The sequence below is a fragment of the Balaenoptera borealis genome, assembly GCF_965194805.1.
Source record: "Balaenoptera borealis genome assembly, chromosome: 12".
NCBI lineage: Eukaryota > Metazoa > Chordata > Mammalia > Artiodactyla > Balaenopteridae > Balaenoptera > Balaenoptera borealis.
The window spans coordinates 85,916,021-85,940,889 of NC_138869.1; the positions used below are offsets into that span (position 1 = coordinate 85,916,021).

At 50.3% G+C, this 24,869-nt stretch overlaps 1 protein-coding gene and 1 pseudogene across 4 annotated transcripts in view; one reads left to right on the forward strand and one right to left on the reverse strand.

Annotated features, from left to right (window-relative positions):
- LOC309607922 (MHC class I polypeptide-related sequence B-like) lies at positions 1-20,864 on the forward strand. 3 transcript variants are annotated; one of them, XR_014232579.1, is made up of 4 exons: positions 1-279; positions 3,681-3,940; positions 5,056-5,333; positions 17,984-20,864. XR_014232579.1 is itself a non-coding variant. In XM_082347074.1 (3 exons), exons 1-3 carry the CDS (start codon positions 210-212, stop codon positions 5,068-5,070), a joined length of 345 nt encoding a protein of 114 aa, XP_082203200.1. In that variant the 5' UTR covers positions 1-209; the 3' UTR covers positions 5,071-15,517. The 3 variants fall into 3 exon arrangements, 1 of the variants encoding a protein (XP_082203200.1); XM_082347074.1 differs by lacking the exon at positions 17,984-20,864 and having other exon boundaries at positions 5,056-15,517; XR_014232580.1 differs by lacking the exons at positions 1-279; positions 3,681-3,940; positions 17,984-20,864 and adding an exon at positions 3,957-4,460 and having other exon boundaries at positions 5,056-15,517.
- LOC309607932 (MHC class I polypeptide-related sequence B-like) overlaps positions 17,074-24,869 on the reverse strand; it is an 11,960-nt pseudogene continuing 4,164 nt past the window's right edge. The window contains exons 3-7 of the transcript XR_014249676.1: positions 22,530-22,790; positions 22,010-22,297; positions 21,136-21,413; positions 20,873-21,010; positions 17,074-17,753 (exon numbers count right to left, since the gene is read on the reverse strand). The product of XR_014249676.1 is annotated as an MHC class I polypeptide-related sequence B-like (transcript). The remainder of the gene's footprint in view (positions 17,754-20,872; positions 21,011-21,135; positions 21,414-22,009; positions 22,298-22,529; positions 22,791-24,869) is intronic.

The following is a 24,869-nucleotide window of genomic DNA, read 5'->3' on the forward strand; positions in this document are numbered from 1 at the left end:
TCCAGGCTTTTCTAGGCAGCGGAGGCGGCCGGATGACGGTCCCCGCTCGGGGGAGGGAGGACAGGGACCGGGACGGGGCGGGGGCGGGGCCAAGTTTTTAAACCTCCGTGCGGGCCGTCTCCGCTGCCAGTGCGCCGCCGCCGCCCGGCTCAGCGCCGCCCGCTCGGCTGCTGTCCCGGAGCCTCTGGGAGGTTGACAAGGTCCGGGCCATGGCGCTGCTCTTTGTCCTGCCGTTTCTAGCCGGCGCTGCCCTTTCTGTGCTCCCGGCTACCGCCGCTGGTGAGTGGCGTTCATTGAGCTCCTCAGCCGGGAGCCTGGGGCGGTTTCAGGGTCCGGGTGGGATTCGGTGAGCGTCGCGGGGACCGTCTCACTGGGGGTGCAGCGGGGTGGGGAGTGGGGGGCGGGGTGAGGTCGGGGAGGGGCCGGGAGCTGCTCGGGGCCTGTGGCCACCACGGCACGTTCCCGCTTTTCAGTCTCTTTCCAACTCCCACCCTCTGCTCCCCCTGCTGCACCCGCCCTCCCTGCTTTCCTCTTCCTCACACATCCCCGTCCTCTGACTCCCCTGGCTGGGAAGGCTGCCCCCAAGCCCGGGTTGCTCCCGTCAGAGGCGATCAAGGGCTCTTGAGGGTCCGACGCTCAGGCGGCCACTTCCCACCGGTGTGTTGGGCTCCCTCTTAGGCCCCTGAGCGCTGTCCTCTCCTCCTGTTCTCAGCTCTGCCCTCTTCCCGTTTCTGGCCTCGGGAATCAGGGAGCTTCCAGGCAGGCAGCGCTCAAGGGCCTCAGTCCTTGGAGTTGGGGGTCTCTTTCTAGTGACCAGGAGCTCTAGGAAGGGCCCAAGGGCCCTGAACCACACTTCCTACTGCTGTGGGCACCGTGGCCGATCCTGACTTTCACTGAGAGAAGCGACGAAATACGTTTTCACATGTTCAGATACAGGGAAGTCATTCTGGCTTATACATGAACTGAGTTGAATTTTGCGCTAAGTAAATTGCCTCTTTGTGGCCTGTCAGACATACATTGTACATCTGCTTTAATTATTAAAGGAAAGGGCACATTGACCAGAAGTAAAGAATGTCCATGTTAAAAATAAAGACTAAATGCCCCTCTTCCTGGGACTCCACCGCTGGTTCACCTTTGATGATAAGACTCCCTTCCCAGGTGCCAAGGCTATACTGTATGTTCTGCATGTGTACGTGCTGGTCTGTTTTTGGTTGTTTGTTTTTAAACCTTGGAGAAATGTAGCCCTGACTTGCTTAATGTTCTTTGTTCTGACAAGATATACAACTGCGCTAGAGGGGAATTCCCTGGCGGTCCAGTGGTTAGGACTCGGCACGTTCGCGGTCTTGGGCCCAGATTCCATCTCTGGTCCCGGAACTAAGATTTTGGAACTAAGATTTTGGCACGGCGACAACAAAAAAACCCCACAAGTGTGCTGAAAACCCTGCTTCTCCAGAGCAGTTTCTCAGAGTTATCTGGGAAGCTGGCTTCTGGACTAGTCCTTAATTTGGCTCAAATAAAACTCTCTATTCTTATTATAGATTGTTTATTGATTATTTTCACTGACAGAAGTTAGAGTGTGACAGCTTTGGAGCCAAGGGATTCTTCCTGTGATTTCTGTGGTCTCCACTCCGCACCTCCCCCCTCCCCTGCCAATGTTTACTCTAATTTTCTGCTATGCCCGTGTTCCCACCCCTGATTCTCTCCTTGCCTCCTCCCCTGCCGTCACTTGTGCCCCCTCAGGATTTGTCCTCCCCCTCCCTGCTGTCCCCTCCCCTCTGTGGTTCTCTGATCCCTTCCTACGGCATCCTCACCCTCATCGCCTTTCCCACCACCGGGCCCTCTCCTCCTCTCATGGCTTTTTAAAAACATTTATTTTATTTTATTTTTTATTTTGGCCACGCCCCAACCCCGCGGCTTGCAGGATCTTAGTTCCCCGACCATGGATTGAACCTGAGCCTTCACAGTGAAAGCGCCGAATCCTAACCACTGGACCACCAGCAGACTCCCCCCTCATGGGTCTTTACCTGCAAGGATCAGACACCTGCATGGCTCCTACCTCCCCCCAGCTTTCACTAACCTTACATTTCTGTGGATGACTTTTGCCCAGGGGGACTTCCCTCCCTCATCACTACCCTATTTTATCACCAGGGGGAGCTGTGCTGCTAATGATAACTGGGCCTTGAGCACAGTGCACAGCCCCTGTGGGAGGACCTCTCCCCTGGTCTTGGCACCCATCCTCCTAGCTCCGCCCCAGTGCAGGCACCTGCTCTTGGCCCTCGTTCAGTGTGGGCGTTTCACCCAGCACTGCCCCTTCCCCACTCCTGCATCCTAAACCTCACCCTCTTGAGACCTCCACTCTCCAGGCCTCAGCTGCTGGACTCCACTTGCCCTGGTCCCTCTGCACCTACCCCCATGGCACCTTGCCCAGCTCCCACTCCTTGCCCGAGTGCCTTGGGCCCTCACCATGTTCTCATCAATCACAAGCTTCCTCCCAGGAATCACCACGCCATCCTCACCCTCCCTCAACCAGAGCCCTCCTCCTCTCCTGTCTTCACCCTAACCCAAGGTCCCCCAGAGTCACCCCTGAGGCATGCTCATCCCCTGCCCCCCAATCCAGGCCCTCACCACTGTCTCCTCTGCAGCCCCTTGCCCTTCCTCCCTCCCCAATAGGAATACTACCCTTGGTCCAATTGCCCACCTCCTTGGCCTTCACCACCCTCTCTTAGGTTCACTGACCCCAGTGGGCTCTCACTACCTCAACCATGTATCCAAAATCCTTGTTGATGCCACTTGGTGAGTTGGCCTTTCCCTACAGGGTGTCTTCCCCCAGCCCCGCCCTCCTGTGCTGGCTGCCTGACCCACACCCTCTGTGGAGGTGTGACCTGCCCCCAACCACTCCCACTGTGCAGGTCCCTCCCAATGTGCACCTTGGCTTTCCAGTTCTATTTTCTCTTGCCACCGCTCCTTCTAATTCTCCATGACCCTTGGGCACATGGCACTGACTCAGGCCCCCAACACCCACCACTCCCAGGGGACACTGGCAGGTCCAGCTACCTCCCCACCTGGGGCCTCACCATGCCTCTTGCACTCTGGGCCCAGACCCACTGCTTCACCTCCACCAGGGGTACTGGCCCACCTTCCACTCTCTTAGGGCCACAGCCCAGCCCCTCAGGCCCCTCTGCCTCGTGCCTCACCCTCCCTTGAGCCCACCTCGTCCATGATGAACCTGCCCCACGGGCAGCAGCCCTTGCTCTCTGTCTCACCTGACCGGCCTCTGACCAGGGATGCCTCTGATCCTGGGCTGACACTGCCCCTCCCTCCCCTCTGACTCCACCTCCCCTCACCTGGTCTTCCTGCCTCTCCCTTGCCCCCTGCAGGCCAGCCTCTCCCCTTGGCCTCCTGCCTGGACCCTTAGGGAGCTGGTGCCTCCCTGTCCTGGCACTTGCCCTGAATGTTTGCCCATCTCCACCCCTCCCTCCACTCCTCAATTCCCCTCTCCTTCACTCCTCTTTTTCTTTTTTCCCCTGTGTTGGAAAAATTCTCATTGTGGTCCCTTGTACACGTGCATGTTCTGCATCCTCAGTCCTGGAGCAGGTCAGGACAGCAGAACTTGTCTGGTAAACATTTGATGTGCACTTGTTTCTGGAAAGCTGTTTCATCTGCGGTTTCCCCTTCCCCAGGATCACGCAGTCTTCATTACAACCTCATGGTGCTGTCCCGGGATGGATCTGTGCAGTCCAGCTTTTTCGCTGGGGGACACTTGGATGGCCAGGCCTTCCTGCACTGTGACCGTGAGACAGGCAGGGTAGAGCCCCGGGGACTGTGGGCAGAAGAGCTGGGAGCTGAGACGTGGGACACAGAGTCCAAGGACTTGACAGAGACCTGGAAGGACCTCAGAAAGCTTCTAGCAGAAATCCTGTCCCTGCAGGAGGAGAAAGAGGTGAGAGTGGGGAGGGTCCGAGACTGCTGTGAGGCCTTTCACTGGATTAGGGGGCAGGTCCAGAGGACAGAGGTCTGTGAGTTCAGCAGGGGGGTGGCCATGACGCAGCAGCACTGGGAAGACATGGAGGGGAGCAGGGAGGGAGCCCTCTGGCTGGAGTTTCTCACTTGGGTGGGAGGACAGAAGGACATGGGGACTGGAGGAGTCACTGCTGGGGTGGGGTGGGGTGCAGGTGTGAATTCCCTCCAGGAGATGGTGGGCTGTGAAATCCAAGAAGACAACCACGCCTGGGGCTTCAGGTTTCTCTGCTATGATGGGGAGCTCCTCCTCTCCTGTCACCCAGAGACCCAGGGTTGTACAGTGCCCTAGTCCTTGGCTCGGAACTGGGCCATGGAAATGGAGAAGTCCGGGGACACAGATGGCTTTCAAAGCAAGTATTACTGGGCCCACGTGCAGGGAGAGCTTTGTGGAAGACTGCGGGGCTATCTGGAATCCTGGACAGGCTTCAGGGAGAGAACAGGTACTGCTCCTGGACCAGGGCCCTTCCTCTCCCCCAGACTCCTAGAGCCTCCACGCCCTGACTCTGCCCACAGAGACCCTCCCTGTCCTCTGGGTGCATATATGCTCTGTTGGCGTGGTGTCCTGCAATTTGCTGTTCTGTTAAATCCACTGTAGAAAGATGGGCAGGTGGGGAGGGGAATGAACCGCCCCGGTGACAATCATCCAGGGGAGCAGTGGGCCTTCTGACAGAAACTGTACCAATGAAGGTGGGTGTCAGTCAGGAGAGGAAGGCCCTAGACTGGAGTGGGCCCCCTGGCTCCCAGCCTGCCTGTCCCAGAAAGTTCCCTGCTGGTCCCCAGGAGCCCACCCCGCACGGCCCACTCCTCAGCATCAACACGTGGATCCAAGAGAGTGAGGCCCCGTCACAGCCCCTCCCCCTGCCCGGCTAAAGGAACTGGGCCCCAGGGTGCAGAACAGACTGGGAGCAGGTCTGGGGTGGGTGAGGGCTCAGCCAGAGGTGGAGAGTGGGCAGCAGCAGCCCTGTTCTCTCCGTCTTCCTTAGAGGGAGCAGGGCTTGGCCCCGGGCCTCACTGGCTCTGTGCTTTCTCCCCAAGGGCCCCCAGCCGTGAACATGACCCGCAGCCAGGACTCGGAGGGCACAGTCAACCTCACATGCTGGGCTTTCGGCTTCTTTCCCCGGAATATCTCAGCGGCCTGGTTTTGGGATGAGGAACCCATGAGGCGGGACGCCTAGCAGTCAAGGGTGTCCTGCCTGATGGGAACGGCACCTACCGGTCCTGGGTGACCAAAAGTGTTCCCCAAGGAGAGGAGCAGCGGGTCCAGCGCCACGTGGAACACAGCGGGAATCACAGTGCACACCCTGCGCCCTCTGGTGAGCCTGGGGTGATCCTGGAGGGGGTTGTGACCCTGGGAGGGTCAGAGGCCAGGATCAGGGAGAGGAGAGCAGACCTGTGGCTCTGGGGTGCCTGGGTTATATAGAATAAGGCCCTTTCTCAGGAGAGACCCTGGTGCATCAGAGTCAGTGGCGGACCATCCTGGGTGTTGCTGCCTTTGCTGTTGTTTTTATCATCAGGCTTTGTGTCCTTTGCTACTCGAAGAAGAAGAAGACAGCATCAGCTGTGGGGAGCCCAAGTGAGAAATCTGGGCAGGGGGTGGGGATGGGAGGGGCTCTGCCTGGGATGTAGGGTCCCCCTCATGTCCCTCTGCACAGATGTAAAAGGATGAGAAACCTCTGTTTCAGGAGCTGGATTTTGGGTTATTTGTGAGGGGAATGGGAGCCACGTCTGCTGTAAACCCTTGGTCCTGCCCAAAGCCAGGGCTGGACTGGGGCCCTTTAGTATCCAGCGGGGCCTCTCTTTGCTCTGGGTGAGACTGGGTGGCAGTCAGGGTTGCGGCTCTCTGCTCTGTTCTCATCTCTTTTTGTCCACTCTCGGCTTGTCAGGCCTCATCTAGGGGGGATGTGTGGGATCATATACTGGTTGGGAGGGTCTAGGTCATCATGAATTGATTCAGAGGGAACCTGAAATAAAGTGTCTGTGACCTCGTGGCGTGGAGTTAAAAACTGAGGAGGAATTTAGATGGAAGGCAATGGCTCTTATCTCTTCCTGAATTTCTCTTCCCCAATTTTTTAGCCCTTGTTAAAAATCCAAGTAAAAGAACCACAAGGCTCAAACTAGGGGTCAGTGGATGGTGCTGGAGCCTTGGCCATGATGTCCCCTTGGGAGGTCCCACTTAGAAAGAGATGTTTTGCATCTCTGGGAACACACAATTAAGTGTCTATGACCTGGTGGGGAGGCGTTAAAAACTGGAGAGGAATTCAGATGAAAGTCCTGAAATCTGGAGAGCCTGAGGAGGGGGTATCCTTGAGAGAATACAAGTGTTTCCTACCCAATTAACTCATCTTTTTTTTTGTTTAATTTAATTTATTTATTTTTGGCTGCATTGGGTTTTCGTTGCGGTGCGCAGTCTTCTCACTGCGGTGACTTCTCTTGTTGCAGGGCCCGGGCTCTAAGCCCACGGACTTCAGTAGTTGTGGCCCGCGGGGTCTAGAGCGCAGGCTCAGTAGTTGTGGTGCACGGAATTAGTTGCCCCGCAGCCTGTGGGATCTTCCCCGACCAGGGCTTGAACCCGTGTGCCCTGCATTGGCAGGTGGATTCTCAACCACTGTGACACCAGGGAAGCCCCTTATTTTTATTTTTTTGAATTTTATATTTTATACAGCAGGTTCTTATTAGTTATCTATTTTATGCATATTAGTGTATACATGTCAATCCCAATCTCCCAGTTCATCCCACCACCATCCCTCCGCCCCCCACCACTTTCCCCCCTTGGTGTCCATACCTTTTGTTCTCTACATCTCTGTCTCTATTTCTGCCCTGAAAACTGTTTCATCTGTACCATTTAGACATTCTTTTTTTAAATATCCTTTTCCATTATGGTTAATCACAGGATATTTTTTAAAAAATAAATTTATTTATTTAATTTTGGCTGCATTGGGTCTTCATTGCTGTGTGCGGGCTTTCTCTAGTTGCGGCGAGCAAGGGCCACTCTTCGATGTGTTGCACGGGCTTCTCATTGCAGTGGCTTCTCTTGCTGCGGAGCACGGGCTCTAGAGCACAGGCTCAGTAGTTGTGGTGCACAGGCTTAGCTGCTCCGTGGCATGTGGGATCTTCCCGGACCAGGGCTTGAAACCGTGTCTCCTGCATTGGCAGGCGAACTCTTAACCACTGCGCCACCACGGAAGTCCTATCACAGGATATTGAATATAGTCCCCTGTGCTATACAGTAGGACCTTGTTGTTTATCCATCCTATATATAATAGTTTACATCTGCTAATCCCACACTCCCAGTCCTTCCCTCCTCCACCCTGCTCTTCCTTGACAACCACAAGTCTGTTCTCTGTGTGTAGCACTTTCACTCTTGATGCCTCCATTTCTTCATCTGAGAAATGATGAGGACATTGCAGCACTAACCTCTAGGACAGAGTTTCTCACCATTAGCACCATTAACTTATTGGGCCAGATAGTTCCTGGCTGTGGGGGGCTGTCCTGTGCCTTGTGGGATGTTTAGCCGTAGCCCTGGTGTCTATCCACTAAGGGCAGTATTTCCTCACTTTACAACACCTGCTTCTGCCAAGTTAGACAACGAAAAATGATCCAGACATTTCAAAATGTCTCCTGGGGTCCAAATCTCCCACGATTAGGACCCACGGAGGTGCGGCCAGGCCAGGAGCTCTGCTTGCCTGGGTCTCCTCTGGGTCCAGGGCAGGGTTAGGTCAGGCATTTGCCCACCTGTATAGGTGAGCTCCTCTTTTGCTTTGGTCCAAATAAGGCCTTTGCCCCCCCTTTTTTTTTGTCCTGAAAACTTCTATCCATCTTTAAAACAAATCAGTTTCTCCCTTATGTCTGCATTCAATGAATCCGTCTTCACACTTTCTTTTGGTGCCTTCTGGAATGTATCAATTCAATCCTAGTAATTGGCATATTTGACATATATGATACATGATATTGCCCTAAGTAGAGTTCTGATTCCTTTAAAGCAGAGAATGTGTTCTCGATTCTGCTATCCAGAGGGCCTAATATAGTTTATTTTACTTTAGTTCACGAGGATGTTGCTTCTCCTCTTTAAAATATGAATGACACTTGAATTACTGGGCACTTCTTTTTGACCACATGGCTTGCGGGATCTTAGTTCCCCGACCAGGAATTGAATCTGGGCCCAGAGCAACGAAAGTACCGAGTCCTAACCACCGGACCGCCAGGGAAGTCCTGAATTATGGGCACTTTATTCCTTCATGCAATGTGTATTTATTGCACACTGTATCAAATATGTGGCATTACATTGTCTCAAGGATCTCATCAGGTAAATAAACTTTATTAAAGATGCTGTAAACTGTATACATGTACTTTATGTCCAAGGAGATTCATGTTCTGTGGTCTTTCTAAAGAGTATCTCTGTGTGGTTTCTCATCAATGTCTGTATGGTATTTCTTTTTTCCATCCTTTTACTTTCAACATTTCTGTAACCTGCTACTGAAATTGTGTCTTTTGTAAACAGCATATAGCTATTCATTTATTTTTACCCACCTGACCATCTTTGTCCTTAACTGTAGTGTTTGAGTTCATTTATGTTTAATGTCATTACAGACACACTTGGGTTTACTACCACCTGGCCACTTACTGTCTTCTAATTCATTTATTCTCTGCTTCATTGTTTTTCTTTGTTGCCTTCTTTTGGATTAACCAAAAACTTTTCATTATTGTAGTCTTCTTAATTAGCTTTCTAGTTACACATTCTTTTATTTTTCCATTAGTTACCCTAGAAATCACAGTATTAATTTGAGACTTATTATATGATCACTTTCACAACTTTTTGGCCTAACCATCAGACAAAACAAGGGAAGAATAGGCACTCTGAGTCTGAGACGTAATGGGATGGAAGTAGGAGAATCAGATGACAGAGCCGTAGATGCACGCCTGCCAAATGTCAGGCTGCGGGCACTGAGTCACCTGCCATCCAGAGGGGATGGGTGGGATTGGGAGGACCCTGTGGCAGCTGTTTTCCTTGTTTCCCTCCCCAACCAGGGAAGGCAGGACCCACTCTACCCAGGGCCCTGTGCATATTCCCTTCTCTCTGAGGCATCGGGACTTTGTTTCTGGAGCACATGAGACAGAATCTTCCAGACACCAGTATGGATTTTAAACACCTGTGAGTCTGAAAGGACGACAGGTTTTTGTTTGTTTGTTTGTTTTTATTGACCATGGGTTTTTCTGCAGCTGTTTGCTAGCATTTGCCAGTCCCTGTGCCTGGACTGATTTGAATACTCTTTCTTCCTGTGCCACTTACCCTCCCACTTCCCCTTCCAGCCTTCCACCACCCTTGGATGAATGAATTTTTGTAATTCTAGCTGTTGTATTTTGTGGACCTGTTATTCTTTTTCTGTGAAGCACATATATTGGACGTGAGAGGTAAAGGAGAATCTGTTGCTCCTGATCACTCCTTTTATACCCATCACTGCCTTGTTTCTTGTAACTCAGGTTAGATTTTGGTCTCTTGCTCCACTGCGAAACACAGTCCTGAAGAGATGGGACAGGAGGAGAGACCTCACAGCCCGATCTGGGTTTTGAGGAATGATTTTCTTTCTTCCCCTTGAACAGGAAAAAGCTTTTTTCACTGCTACATTTAAAGTTCCCCAACTATAGGGAAGTACCAATTTTAGACAAGTGCCACTCCAACACAGAATGCTCAGAGAACCTGAACTTTTAAACTCTGGAGGTCTGAACTTTACTGTTGGCCATTGCTGGGTTTGTCTGGTATTTCCGAGGAATATTGGGTGCTGCCAATAGGAACTGAAGGGGTAAACTTATTAAACCCACTAAACATGTTGGTGGGGGGAAGCTGTAGATGCAGAGGCATCTGAGACCTCTTCCTCTTGAACCCCAGCCCCAAAGACCCTCTCCGACTACGGCTGTCCCTGGCCTAGAGCTGAGATGCTCCAGACCCAGCCGAAGGTCACCTCCCTGGTCACACTGCGGTCATGCGCAGTGATGACATGCATTGCCCTGAGGATGATCTGGCCTCTGAGACTTGTCTTTAAAAAGGAATACAGGGACTTCCCTGGTGGCGAAGTGGTTAAGAATCCGCCTGCCAATTCAGGAGACATGGGTTCAAGCCCTGGTCTGGGAAGATCCCACATGCTGCGGGGCAACTAAGCCCGTGCACCACAACTATTGAGCCTGCGCTCTAGAGCCTGCAAACTGCAACTACTGAGCCTGCGTGCTGCAACTACTGAAGCCTGCACGCCTAGAGCCCGTGCTCTGCAATGAGAAGCCTGCGCACCGCAACGAAGAGTAACCCCCACTTGCCACAACTAGAGAAAGCCCGCGCGCAGCAACAAAGACCCAGCGCAGCCAAAAAAAAAAAAAGAAGGAATCCAGTATTTTGCCTGTGCAGTGAATATTTATTACAATTTTTTGTCTATCAATCATGCCTATTCCTTGCTAGTGCACCCCAGTATGCTTTAGGGAACTGTGATATACCACCTGGATGTAGCCTGGAAAGCCTGTTGATCAATGTTGATTGCTTCTTTTAATGAAGGAGTGGACAGCAGGCCCAAGCTATACTGACTGGATATGCTGTCACGGGAATGTGAACCTTGAGCTAGTGCAAGAGTGTGAACATTGTGCGGTATTATATTTTTTATCCCAATGGTCGTTCCTTAATGAGACTGAGGATCAGTAGTTGCTCCCCCTGTCCCAGTGCTGCCCTGGCCCCCACCTGCCCTGAGTCTTACTTCTTCGGCTGCACCTATGAGTCTGTAATCTATATCCATTATTCCCAACACATTCCCTTTTTCCCGCAGAGTAAGACTGCTTTTGTTTTTTACAAATAACCCAACAGATTACTTCACAAAGTACACAATGCTGTGGGGATGTGAACTCAGATATACAGAGATGTTATTGGACAATTTTTATCTTTTTTTAATTAATTTATTTTTATTTTTGGCTGCTTTGGGTCTTCGTTGCTGTGCGCAGGCTTTCTCTAGTTGCAGCGAGCAGGGGCTACTCTTCGTTTCGGTGCATGGGCTTCTCATTGCAGTGGCTTCTCTTATTGCGGAGCACGGGCTCTAGGCACGCAGACTTCAGTAGTTGTGGCACACGGGCTCAGTAGTGTGGCTCTTGGGCTCTAGAGCGCAGGCTCCGTAGTTGTGGCACATGAGCTTTGCTCCCCGGCATGTGGGATCTTCCCAGACCAGGGCTCGAACCCATGTCCCCTGCATTGGCAGGGGGATTCTTAGCCACTGCACCACCAGGGAAGTCCTGACAATTTCTATCTTAAAAATAGTAAAAGTGATGAGTGATTAAAAAAAAAACATGTTTATTACCTATTCAGTATAATTCTTAGTGTCAGGTGGAACTTGTAGGATTGTGAAGAGGTTTTCCAAATGAAAATCTAACAGATGAGTATATGTGACCCTTGTAGAATTTAAAGCATATAAGTGAAGGCAAACACAAGATTTGTCCAGGAACATAAAATACATGTTAAACAAGTATTCAGGGAATTCCCTTGCCGTCCAGTGGTTAGGACTCTGCGCTCTCACTGTGGAGTGCAGGAACTAAGATCCCACAAGAAATGTGGCCACAAATACCCCAAAAACAAACAAACAAAAAACAAATATTTGATGGGGTAAGCAGGTTAGCTCAGGGCCACAACTTTTTCGGGGAGAACTCAAGGAGAGTTAACAGTCCCTTTTTCCAGCCGGTTAATACCCACAGGCCATGAGCTCTCATGTGCTAGTAGAATCTGAGGGACCCACTCTCATTTACCACCATGACCTTGGTCTCTAGGCTTACGCTCTGATACGCATCCCACGAAATGAACATAGGTCCCTTTTAAGTGGTTGTCCAGCCTGTGTTCGTCCACCCTGATTAATGGAGACCTCATCACCTTCTGGCTTTGGAGATTGTTCTTCTTCATGAATATCTGTAGCTATTTCCTCTCCCTTCCACCTAGACATAACCCATGAGGCCATATAGAATAAGCCTAATGTCTGTCATTTTTCCAACATTTATTCTTATAATTGAAGACACACATCTTGTCTTTAATTTCACAGAATCTGCATAATCTCAACATCCTAACTGTTCTTTGTCAACTCTCTAGGTTCTGAACCTCTTGTGGAGCATCACTTATATTTCCTGTTATTCTCACAAAACACGTCACCTGGGGTTTTTCCTCTCTGGCTTCTGGTTGGGTTTGCCATTAGCAGGCACTGCAGGGACCACTGTGTGGGAAGAGAGAATCCAAGGCGTTGATGGCCACTCTCTCCTCCAGGGCTGCACTACAGTAATGCCTGCATTCTTCTCCCTTCAGCAGTAACACTTGTTCGGTGACCCCTCTCAGAGGCTACAGCTCTGCTGGGTTCTAGAAACAAATTCCTTCTGCAGTCCCTTCAGTCTAGAGGTGGTAACAGCTTCCGGCTTTTTCTAGTTCCAGGGTACTCTACCTTCTATTGCTATTAGCTGCCTACAGCTCTGTAAATAGCGTGGTCATTACACTCTCTCCACTTATCTCTTTGATTCTGCCAACTGTTTCATTCCAGGACCCTACCAGATTTTGGTCACTCAGAGGGATAAAATATCAACAAGAATTTACTCATATTACAACATTGACCCATCATACTAATGCTAAATTTGGCTTACTGTAATATAGTGAATTAAGAAGTGCTCTGAGCCAAAACAAGCTTGAGGGAAAAAAAATGGAGCTGGAGGAATCAGACTCCCTGACTTCAGACTATACTACAAAGCTACAGTAATCAAGACAATATGGTACTGGCACAAAAACAGAAATATAGATCAATGGAACAGGATAGAAAGCCCAGAGGTTAACCCACGCACCTATGGTCAACTAATCTATGACAAAGGAGGCAAGAATATACAATGGAGAAAAGACAGTCTCTTCAGTAAGTGGTGCTGGGAAAACTGGACAGCTACATGTAAAAGAATGAAATTAGAACATTCCCTAACACCATACACAAAAATAAACTCAAAATGGATTAAAAATCTAAATGTAAGGCCAGACACTATAAAACTCTTAGAGGAAAACATAGGAAGAATACTCTTTGACATAAATCACAGCAAGATCTTTTTTGACCCACCTCCTAGAGTAATGGCAATAAAAACAAAAATAAACAAATGGGACCTAATGAAACTTAAAAGCTTTTGCACAACAAAGAAAACTATAAACAAGATGAAAAGACAACCCTCAAACTGGCAGAAAATATTTGCAAATGAATCAACAGACAAAGGATTAATCTCCAAAATATATAAACAGCACATGCAGCTCAATATTAAAAAAACAAACAACCCAATCAAAAAATGGGCAGAAAACCTAAATAGATATCTCCCCAAAGAAGACATACAGATGGCCAAGAGGCACATGAAAAGCTGCTCAACATCACTAATTATTAAAGAAATGCAAATCAAAACTACAATGAGGTATCAGCTCACACCAGTTAGAATGGGCATCATCAGAAAATCTACAAACAACAAATGCTGGAGAGGGTGTGGAGAAAAGGGAACACTCTTACACTGTTGGTGGGAATGTAAATTGATACAGTCACTATGGAGACCAGTATGGAGGTTCCTTAAAAAACTGAACATAGAATTACCATAAAACCCAGCAATCCCACTACTGGGCATATACCCAGAGAAAACCATAATTCAAAAAGACACATGCACCCCAATGTTCATTGCAGCACTATTTACAATAGCCAGGTCATGGAAGCAACCTAAATGCCCAACGACAGACGAATGGATAAAGAAGATGTGGTACATATATACAATGTAATATTAGCCATAAAAAGGAACGAAACTGGGTCATTTGTAGAGACGTGGATGGACCTAGAGACTGAAATACAGAGTGAAGTAAGTCAGAAAGAGAAAAACAAATATTATATATTAATGCATATATGTGGAATCTAGTAAAATGGTACAGGTGAACTGGTTTGCAAGGCAGAAATAGAGACACAGATGTAGAGAACAAACGTATGGACACTAAGGGGAGATAGCGGGGCAGAGGAGGGTGGTGGTGGTGTGATGAATTGGGAGATTGGGATTGACATGTATACACTAATATGTATAAAATAGATAACTAGTAAGAACCTGCTGTATAAATAACATAAAATTCAAAAAAAAAAAAAAAAAAAGAAGTGATCTGTTGACAGTGCCAGAAGGAAGCCAGGGTAAAAAGAGTCTGGTAATTAATGTGTGAAATTCAGAGACCCCATGAGATGCTGCTGTCCTGCTGCCTTTTCTCTCTCCCTCTGTTTCTCTCTCTGTTTCTTCAAAAGAAGAAAGAAAAACATGGAGCAGTGCCTCCAAATTTCAGCCAAACTATTCATCAAGCCAAAGAATAATACATGCAACATGTACTTCAAACAGATTCCGATAAAAAAACTACTAAAATATTAATTCCACCAAAATGAGAGAGGGTATTAAATAGAGAAAGTGTGCACATCCATGTTCACTGCAGCATTTCTCACGAAAGCCAAGAGGCAGAAGCAAACTAACTGCATTGGCAGATGTATGGATAAAGATCATGTGGTACATACATATAATTGTATATTATTCAGCTTTAAAAGGAAGGAAATCTTGTCATTTGCTACAGCATGGGTGAACCTTGAAGACCATATGCTGAGTGAAATAAGCCAGTCACAAAAAGATACATACTGCATGATTCTACTTACATGAGGGGTCTAAAGTAGTCAAACTCTTAGAGATGGAAAAGAGAATGATGGTTGCCAGGAACCAGCGGGGAGAGAGAATTGGAATTTTTGTTCAATGGGTATAAAGTTTCAGTTTTGCAAGATGAAAAAGTTCTAGTGCTCTGTTGTAAAACAACAACGTGCATATATTTAACACCACTGCACTGGACACTAAAAAATTGTTAAGCTGGTAAATTTTATGTTATGTGTTTTTTTAACCACAATAAAATTAATTAAGCCTACTCATTGAGAAAGAAAACACATTACTTAATTAAAATGTATTAGTATAAGCTTACCATTAAAAAAGAGAGAGAAAGATGTAGGCTACAGAAAACCAGACATACAACACAGGAGAAAGACAACGAGAGATCCTTTCTGCCTCAACTGTCATCCATGAACCGACAGAATCAGCATCATACTTACCAGATAGAAAACCAAGCTCACAGGTCCCATCCTTGACATCCTTACTCAGTCTGCCAATTAACAGGATGCCCAGGTGACTCCACAGCACTTGGTTTATTTATTTTTAAAATTTTTATTGGAGTATAGTTGATTTATAATGTTATGTTAGTTTCAGGTGTACAGCAAAGTGATTTAGTTATACATATATGTATATCCACTCTTCTTTTCTTTTTTAGATTGTTTTCCCATATAGGCCATGACAGAGTATTGAGCAGAGTTCCCTGTGCTGTACAGTGTCCACAGCACTTTAAAGCACTGCCCAGATGGTGGTGGAGGGACATCCTGGGAGGGTGGCTCTGCTCCAGATGTAGAAGATTCCAGTCCAGGTGGGAGCACATCAGAAGGGCCCAGGAGGTTATCTCCAAAAAGGAAAAATTGATAGAATGCCCAAAGTATCCTCACTTCTCTAAAAAATCATACAAATAGAAGAAACATCAAAGTTCAATTAGTGAGAGCTACATAGGAAAGAATCAGACAAAAACAAAGGCAATTATTAACTCAGGGAGAACAAGAGGTTGTGCAGAAAGTGAGAAGTAGTAGAGTCTACACATGAGTGTATTAGTCACGCAAAAGAAAAAGCTGAATGAACTAAAGATGATCACTACATAAATAAACTGGGAAAGTGAAGGAATGGGAAGCGTGAAAGAAAGCAATGACTATTAACTATTGCATCAGCCACTGTGTGATGTGACAGACAGTGGCTGCGACAGAAAAATCAAGCAACAGTTCTAACAAGGCATTTTGTTTAGAGACTTGGAAGTAAAAGCCAAAAGAATCAGCTAAAAAAATATAGAAAGTGGTCGCCTCTGGGAAGACAGAAATTGAGGAGAATCAGAGAGGACTACAATAATAGTCTATTTCATATGAAATCTTGCACAGATATTTGACTCCTTAATTTATAGGCAATTGTGCCTTTGATTAAAATAACCACACAAAAAATGAATGAGTATGAAAGTTTATGCTTAATGACAACTGAGTACAACAAATGACACTTGAGAGTTGACTAAAATGCAAGAATACTCGCATGGAAACATGCAGGCACAAGTGTGTGAATGACATCAACCCTGAAAAAAACATGAAAGAATACGTCAGTATACACCTATCTGGATAAATAGATGCATGAATGAATTCTCTATCCCTGTTGCCTTACTGGGCACCCTGTGAACCCAGCAGGGAGGGAACAGTACCCGACTAGAGCCCCTCATTACCCTCTTGCTTCCAGGCAGGTCCTGCTGCAGAAAGCGCTCCTGTCAGCTGCTTCGAGTCTGTGGGAGGTGCCCCCTAGTACACTCTGCCAGCAGTGCTTTACCCGGGTGGGGCTAAGGTTGTCCTGACCAAGAAGAGCATCACTCACCTGTGTGCCCCAAGACCGGAAGTCAGGAAGGACTGAGGATCAGATGGAGAAATCTCACCTCCCCATCTGCCCTGCAGAAATCAGTCTGAACTGATGGAGGGAGATGCTGATGCTTGATTGATTCCTCTGCCTTCTGGGTTCCTTTACTCTCTCACCTCAGCCCAAGGGTTCCCAGCAGTCACATCACCCTAGAAGCAGACTGACCCCCATTCCTCATAATCAGGAAACCCCAAATCCCTGTCCCTGTCCCCCTCACATGATATCACCCTTCAGCTCTGCTTCATCACATGAGGGTTACAACTGTTCAGGGGAGATTCCCCGCCCAGCGTCAGCCCCTGAACACTGGCCCCAGGTGTATTTTCTCCCAGCCCTTTATGCTTTGCTGTGAATCTGTCAGTCACTGGGAGCTGGAGGGGAGAGAGAGGTGGAGAATTTTTAGCGCTGTGTCAAGGCAGTGAGATAGACCCCTCCTTCTCCCCAGAATCTTACTCGCTGTCCCTTCCCAGACACGTGAAATAAAACAGACCAGACGTGTACATTTAAAGAGCAATTAAAACTTTTAATATGAAATTATATAGATATTGCAGACATGAAGTAATGCATATACAAGTGTGACAGGGTGTGAAGGGAACCTCAAGTTTCCAGAAAGCTGCTATTAGTCATTTTGGGAGAAGCCACAGTGAGGAAACTTACTGATAAAGCTTATTCGTAATAATTGAATTATTATCCATGTATTCTATTATAACATAAAAAAACAAAATAGAGTTAGTAATTAGTGTAGTGCATCTGCACCCACCTCACATATATGAACGCTTTTAATCGTCCCCACCACAACTGAAAATAAACACTGTTCTTCTCATTTCATAGATGAAGAAACTGAGGCATCAAGAGGGAAAAGTGCTATATTGTAAATAAACTCCACCTCAAAAAATAATAATAATAAATTTTTTTAAATAAAAATAATTTTAAAATAATAAAATAAATAACAGAACACACACAAAAGGGAAAGTGCAAAAAAAAAAAAAAAAAAAGGGAAAGTGCTAGTAAGACCAGTAGAGGGAGCTGAATTCAGGCCTCTGGCAGCAGATTCTAAGCTTCCACAGTGGAATTGATGGACGCAGGGTCTGACAACGAGGACTGAAATCCCGGTTGTGTGAGGCCATTATGGTCACTTGGCTCCATCTGGCATTGATCCAGGTCTTGTAGGCTAACGGCTTTGGGGAAAAGGAAAAACCAATAAATAAATGACCAATTGGCTGCAGAATATTGCTCTTTATTCCCTCAGAGATTCTCCTTCAGTTGCTCCAAAGTCAGGTTCTGTCCTTCTCTGAGGGAAGAAAACACCCCTCCTATTTTGCCCCCTTTTTGCCCAGCCCTTGCTGGACTCCTCCCCTGACTCCCCAATATCATCACGTGTCTCTGCTTCCACCACCCTCCACGACAGGGACAAAGGTCGGCAGGACGAAAGGACAAGATCCAGGAGTGGAAACCCAAAGCCCTCCCGCCTTAAGCCCGGACCCATCCCCGACACAGTGCGAGGCTCTGTCACAGACGGGTCCCGACTCCGCGTTCCTCCAGGCCTGGGAGTGGACACACACACAACTCCTTCCTCTCCTCCGTTCTCGGACCTCCTCACCTGCACAAGCACCTGTTCCACTGCCCGGCTCCACCTCAGGCCCTGACCTCCACCTGCAGCGCAACCTCCTGCCCGCCCCCAGCCCTGAGCCAGCAGCTCCTAACTGGAAAGCCCATCGGGAAGCCCAGGTGACAGCAGCCCCGTCTAGAAAAACTGGGCTGCCACAGGCCCTGCCCCTGACCTGACCCTGGAGCACCCCTGGCTTGCAGACGCCTGGCCTTGCCGCGACCCTCACTCCCCGCCCAGGCTCTCAGGGTGCACTTGGTCTTCTCTCCTCCTTCCTGGTCCACCGGCTCCTGGAATCCCAACTCCACCCCAAGTGCTGCTGCTAGGCTGAGGCTGCACAGTCCCTCCTGCCCTGTTCCAGGCAGGGATTCAACCAGGCCGCCCTCCCTTGCTGTAGGGATCTGCTGCTCAATGTGGATGGGGGGGACACCCCCAGCCCGAGGCTGTACCTGGCCCCCTCTGCACCCTGGGACTGCCACTGCCACCCTCCACCTCCCACAGGCAGCGCCCCTTTTGAATTCCTCTTTCATTTAATATGCACCACAAGGTCAGTATTGGAGGAAATTCTATTGAGCTTTGCCATCTGAAGTCATAAACATTTGTATTGGACATCAAAAATTTAAAAAGTAGGGACTTCCCTGGTGGCGCAGTGGTTAAGAATCCGCCTGCCAATGCAGGAGACACAGGTTCGAGCCCTGGTCCGAGAAGATCCCACATGCCGCGAAGCAACTAAGCCCGTGCGCCACAGCTACCGAGCCTGCGCTCTAGAGCCCACGAGCCACAACTACTGAGCCCGTTTGCCTAGAACTCGTGCTCTGCAACAAGAGAAGCCATTGCATGAGAAGCCGCACACCGCGACGAAGAGTAGCCCCCGCTCACTGCAACTAGAGAAAAGCCCGCATGCAGCAACGAAGACCCAACGCAGCATAAATAAATGAATAAATAAATACATTTATTAAAAAAAAAAAAAAAATTTAAAAAGTAATTTTGAGAAATTAGCACATGATCTTCACACTGTTTTCCCAGCAAATGCCCCAGTGACATACAAGACAACCGTTTCTGTCTCAACGGAACCAGAACTCATGTTCCCTGGGGGTGGGGTGGGTGGGGAGGGGTCGGGGGTGCCCCAGGTGAGAGCAGGAGCAACTACAGAGCTGCCTGGTCCCCTGCTCTGGGTGCTGCATGGACAGAGCCTCTTGCTGCGGGGCAGGGTGACTAACCATCCCTGTATGCCCAGGCTGAAGGCCAAATGATAAGGGAATTGGGCTTGTGGATGAGAAACCACGTCCCCAAGCACGCCAGTGACACAAAGAGGTGGCATCAACAGAAGGAGCTGAGTCTCTGCACATGCCACCCTTTCACTGTTCCACGCTCTGCCTTTGCTCTTTGCCAAACACAAAGCTCTGCTGCTCTTTTCCCCTCCCCTCAAGCAACCTGATGATGGGGAAATCAATGTGACCATCCCCTTCTCCAAATCTACAGGGCAGTGACCACCATGAGCAAGGGAACTGGCTCAGGGAGGGCAGGGTGAGGCCACAGAACACAGACCCAGTGCCCTCCTCTAAAGAGCCCTTGGACTGTGTCCCGAGGGGCTGGACAGGAAAGAACCTGGAGGTGAGATAAAATCAGTGACCCCAGTTGTCCAAGGATTGGCTGTTCTCCTCTCCCCAAATGGTCAAGGGGTATCTGCTCACTACTCCCCTATATTATGGGCAAGGAAATTCCAGCAAGCATGGAGGCACGTGATGGGACCTTGAGAAGGATGCAGGCTGGGGGTGACCCAGAGGAAACGAAACTCAGAAGACAGTTCATGGAGGAGGACTTGGAGAGGTTGCAAAACATCTCTAAGTGGGGCCTCACAAGGGCGCATCACAGGCAGGGCTCTGGCACCATCCACTGAACCCTAGTTTGAGCCTTATGATTCTTTTACTTGGATTCTTTTTTTTTTTTTCTGTATAAAACTAAATTTATTTAAACTGAAGTTTTATATTTATCTTTTCTTTTTAAAAAATTTTACTGGAGTATGGCTGCTTTATAATGTTGTGTTAGTTTCTACTGTACAGCAAAGTGAATCAGCTATACATATACATATATCCCCCCTTTTTTGGATTTCCATCCCATTTAGGTCACCACAGAGCCTTAAGTAGAATTCCTTGAGCTATACAGTAGCTCCTTGGATTCATAATGATGGCTGAAAAACTGGGGAGAGAAATGCAGATAGGAAGTGATAAGCCCATGCCTGGCCTCTGAATTCCTCCTCAGTTTTTAACCCCTCCCCACAAGCTCACAGACACTTTACTGCAGGTTCCCTCTGAATCAATCCATGATCACCTAGACCCTCCCAACCAGCACATGACCCAACATATCACCCCTAGATGAGGCCTGACGAGCTGAGAGTAGACAGAAAAAGATGAGAACAGAGCAGAGAGCTGAAACCCTCACTGCGCCCAGTCTCACCCAGAGCAAAGAGAGGCCCCTGCTGGACACTAAGGGCCCCAGCCTGGCCCTGGCCTTGGGCAGGACCAAGGGGTTAGAACAGGTGTGGCTCCCATTCCCTTCACAAATACCCCAGTGTCCAGCTCCTGGAACAGAGGCTTGTCATCCTCTCATATCTGTGCAGAGGGACACGAGGGGGACCCTACATCCCAGGCAGAGCCCTTCCCATCCCCACCCCCTGCCCAGATTTCTCACCTGGGCTCCCCACAGCTGATGCTGTCTTCTTCTTCTTCTTCGTGCAGCAAAGGACACAAAGCCTGATGATAAAAACAAGAGCAAAGTCAGCAACACCCAGGATGGTCCGCCACTGACTCTGATACACCAGGGTCTCTCCTGAGAAAGGGCCTTATTCTATATAACCCAGGCACCCCAGAGCCACAGGTCTGCTCTCCTCTCCCTGATCCTGGCCTCTGACCCTCCCAGGGTCACAACCCCCTCCAGGATCACCCCAGGCTCACCAGAGGGCACAGGGTGTGCACTGTGATTCCCGCTGTGTTCCACGTGGCGCTGGACCCGCTGCTCCTCTCCTTGGGGAACACTTTTGGTCACCCAGGACCGGTAGGTGCCGTTCCCATCAGGCAGGACACCCTTGACTGCTAGGCGTCCCGCCTCATGGGTTCCTCATCCCAAAACCAGGCCGCTGAGATATTCCGGGGAAAGAAGCCGAAAGCCCAGCATGTGAGGTTGACTGTGCCCTCCTAGTCCTGGCTGCGGGTCATGTTCACGGCTGGGGGCCCTGGGGGAGAAAGCACAGAGCCAGTGAGGCCCGGGGCCAAGCCCTGCTCCCTCTAAGGAAGACGGAGAGAACAGGGCTGCTGCTGCCCACTCTCCACCTCTGGCTGAGCCCTCGCCCACCCCAGACCTGCTCCCAGTCTGTTCTGCACCCTGGGGCCCAGTTCCTTTAGCCGGGCAGGGGGAGGGGCTGTGACGGGGCCTCACTCTCTTGGATCCACGTGTTGATGCTGAGGAGCGGGCCGTGCGGGGTGGGCTCCTGGGGACCAGCAGGGAACTTTCTGGAACAGGCAGGCTGGGAGCCAGGGGGGCCCACTCCAGTCTAGGGCCTTCCTCTCCTGACTGACACTCACCTTCATTGGTACAGTTTCTGTCAGAGGGCCCACTGCTCCCCTGGATGATTGTCACCGGGGCGGTTCATTCCCCTCCCCACCTGCCCATCTTTCTACAGTGGATTTAACAGAACAGCAAATTGCAGGACGCCACGCCAACAGAGCATATATGCACCCAGAGGACAGGGAGGGTCTCTGTGGGCAGAGTCAGGGCGTGGAGGCTCTAGGGGTCTGGGGGAGAGGAAGGGCCCTGGTCCAGGAGCAGTACCTGTTCTCTCCCTGAAGCCTGTCCAGGATTCCAGATAGCCCCGCAGTCTTCCACAAAGCTCTCCCTGCACGTGGGCCCAGTAATACTTGCTTTGAAAGCTATCTGTGTCCCCGAACTTCTCCATTTCCATGGCCCAGTTCCGAGCCAAGGACTGGGGCACTGTACAACCCTGGGTCTCTGGGTGACAGGAGAGGAGGAGCTCCCCATCATAGCAGAGAAACCTGAAGCCCCAGGCGTGGTTGTCTTCTTGGATTTCACAGCCCACCATCTCCTGGAGGGAATTCACACCTGCACCCCACCCCACCTCAGCAGTGACTCCTCCAGTCCCCATGTCCTTCTGTCCTCCCACCCAAGTGAGAAACTCCAGCCAGAGGGCTCCATCCCTGCTCCCCTCCATGTCTTCCCAGTGCTGCTGAGTCATGGCCACCCCCCTGCTGAACTCACAGACCTCTGTCCTCTGGACCTGCCCCCTAATCCAGTGAAATGCCTCACAGCAGTCTCGGACCCTCCCCACTCTCACCTCCTTTCTCCTCCTGCAGGGACAGGATTTCTGCTAGAAGCTTTCTGAGGTCCTTCCAGGTCTCTGTCAAGTCCTTGGACTCTGTGTCCCACGTCTCAGCTCCCAGCTCTTCTGCCCACAGTCCCCGGGGCTCTACCCTGACTGTCTCACGGTCATAGTGCAGGAAGGCCTGGCCATCCAAGTGTCCCCCAGCGAAAAAGCTGGGTTGCACAGATCCATCCCGGGACAGCACTGTGAGGTTGTAATGAAGACTGTGTGATCCTGGGGAAGGGGGAACCGCAGATGAAACAGCTTTCCAGAAACAAGTGCACATCAAATGTTTACCAGACAAGTTCTGCTGTCCTGACCTGCTCCAGGACTGAGGATGCAGAACATGCACGTGTACAAGGGACCACAATGAGAATTTTTCCAACACAGGGGAAAAAAGAAAAAGAGGAGTGAAGGAGAGGGGAATTGAGGAGTGGAGGGAGGGGTGGAGATGGGCAAACATTCAGGGCAAGTGCCAGGACAGGGAGGCACCAGCTCCCTAAGGGTCCAGGCAGGAGGCCAAGGGGAGAGGCTGGCCTGCAGGGGGCAAGGGAGAGGCAGGAAGACCAGGTGAGGGGAGGTGGAGTCAGAGGGGAGGGAGGGGCAGTGTCAGCCCAGGATCAGGGGCATCCCTGCTCAGAGGCCGGTCAGGTGAGATGGAGAGCAAGGGCTGCTGCCCGTGGGGCAGGTTCATCATGGACGAGGTGGACTCAAGGGAGGGTGGGGCACGAGGCAGAGGGGCCTGAGGGGCTGGGCTGTGGCCCTAAGACAGTTGAAGGAGGGCCAGTACCCCTGGTGGAGGTGAAACAGTGGGTCTGGGCCCAGAGTGCAAGAGGCATGGTGAGGCCCCAGGTGGGGAGGTGGCTGGACCTGCCAGTGTCCCCTGGGAGTGGTGGGTGTTGGGGGCCTGAGTCAGTGCCATGTGCCCAAGGGCCATGGAGAATTAGAAGGAGCGGTGGCAAGAGAAAATAGAACTGGAAAGCCAAGGTGCACATTGGGAGGGACCTGCACAGTGGGAGTGGTTGGGGGCAGGTCACACCTCCACAGAGGGTGTGGGTCAGGCAGCCAGCACAGGAGGGCGGGGCTGGGGGAAGACACCCTGTAGGGAAAAGCCAACTCACCAAGTGGCATCAACAAGGATTCTGGATACATGGTTGAGGTAGTGAGAGCCCACTGGGGTCAGTGAACCTAAGAGAGGGTGGTGAAGGCCAAGGAGGTGGGCAATTGGACCAAGGGTAGTATTCCTATTGGGGAGGGAGGAAAGGCAAGGGGCTGCAGAGGAGACAGTGGTGAGGGCCTGGATTGGGGGGCAGGGGATGAGCATGCCTCAGGGGTGACTCTGGGGGACCTTGGGTTAGGGTGAAGACAGGAGAGGAGGAGGGCTCTGGTTGAGGGAGGGTGAGGATGGCGTGGTGATTCCTGGGAGGAAGCTTGTGATTGATGAGAACATGGTGAGGGCCCAAGGCACTCGGGCAAGGAGTGGGAGCTGGGCAAGGTGCCATGGGGGTAGGTGCAGAGGGACCAGGGCAAGTGGAGTCCAGCAGCTGAGGCCTGGAGAGTGGAGGTCTCAAGAGGGTGAGGTTTAGGATGCAGGAGTGGGGAAGGGGCAGTGCTGGGTGAAACGCCCACACTGAACGAGGGCCAAGAGCAGGTGCCTGCACTGGGGCGGAGCTAGGAGGATGGGTGCCAAGACCAGGGGAGAGGTCCTCCCACAGGGGCTGTGCACTGTGCTCAAGGCCCAGTTATCATTAGCAGCACAGCTCCCCCTGGTGATAAAATAGGGTAGTGATGAGGGAGGGAAGTCCCCCTGGGCAAAAGTCATCCACAGAAATGTAAGGTTAGTGAAAGCTGGGGGGAGGTAGGAGCCATGCAGGTGTCTGATCCTTGCAGGTAAAGACCCATGAGGGGGGAGTCTGCTGGTGGTCCAGTGGTTAGGATTCGGCGCTTTCACTGTGAAGGCTCAGGTTCAATCCATGGTCGGGGAACTAAGATCCTGCAAGCCGCGGGGTTGGGGCGTGGCCAAAATAAAAAATAAAATAAAATAAATGTTTTTAAAAAGCCATGAGAGGAGGAGAGGGCCCGGTGGTGGGAAAGGCGATGAGGGTGAGGATGCCGTAGGAAGGGATCAGAGAACCACAGAGGGGAGGGGACAGCAGGGAGGGGGAAGACAAATCCTGAGGGGGCACAAGTGACGGCAGGGGAGGAGGCAAGGAGAGAATCAGGGGTGGGAACACGGGCATAGCAGAAAATTAGAGTAAACATTGGCAGGGGAGGGGGGAGGTGCGGAGTGGAGACCACAGAAATCACAGGAAG

Excerpts from the sequence above, each read along its gene's own strand:
- LOC309607922 (XM_082347074.1), top strand. The coding sequence starts at position 210 with ATGGCGCTGCTCTTTGTCCTGCCGTTTCTAGCCGGCGCTGCCCTTTCT. Across the intron at positions 280-3,680 it reads GCTCCCGGCTACCGCCGCTG|GATCACGCAGTCTTCATTAC; the intron begins GTGAGTGGCGTT and ends CCCCTTCCCCAG.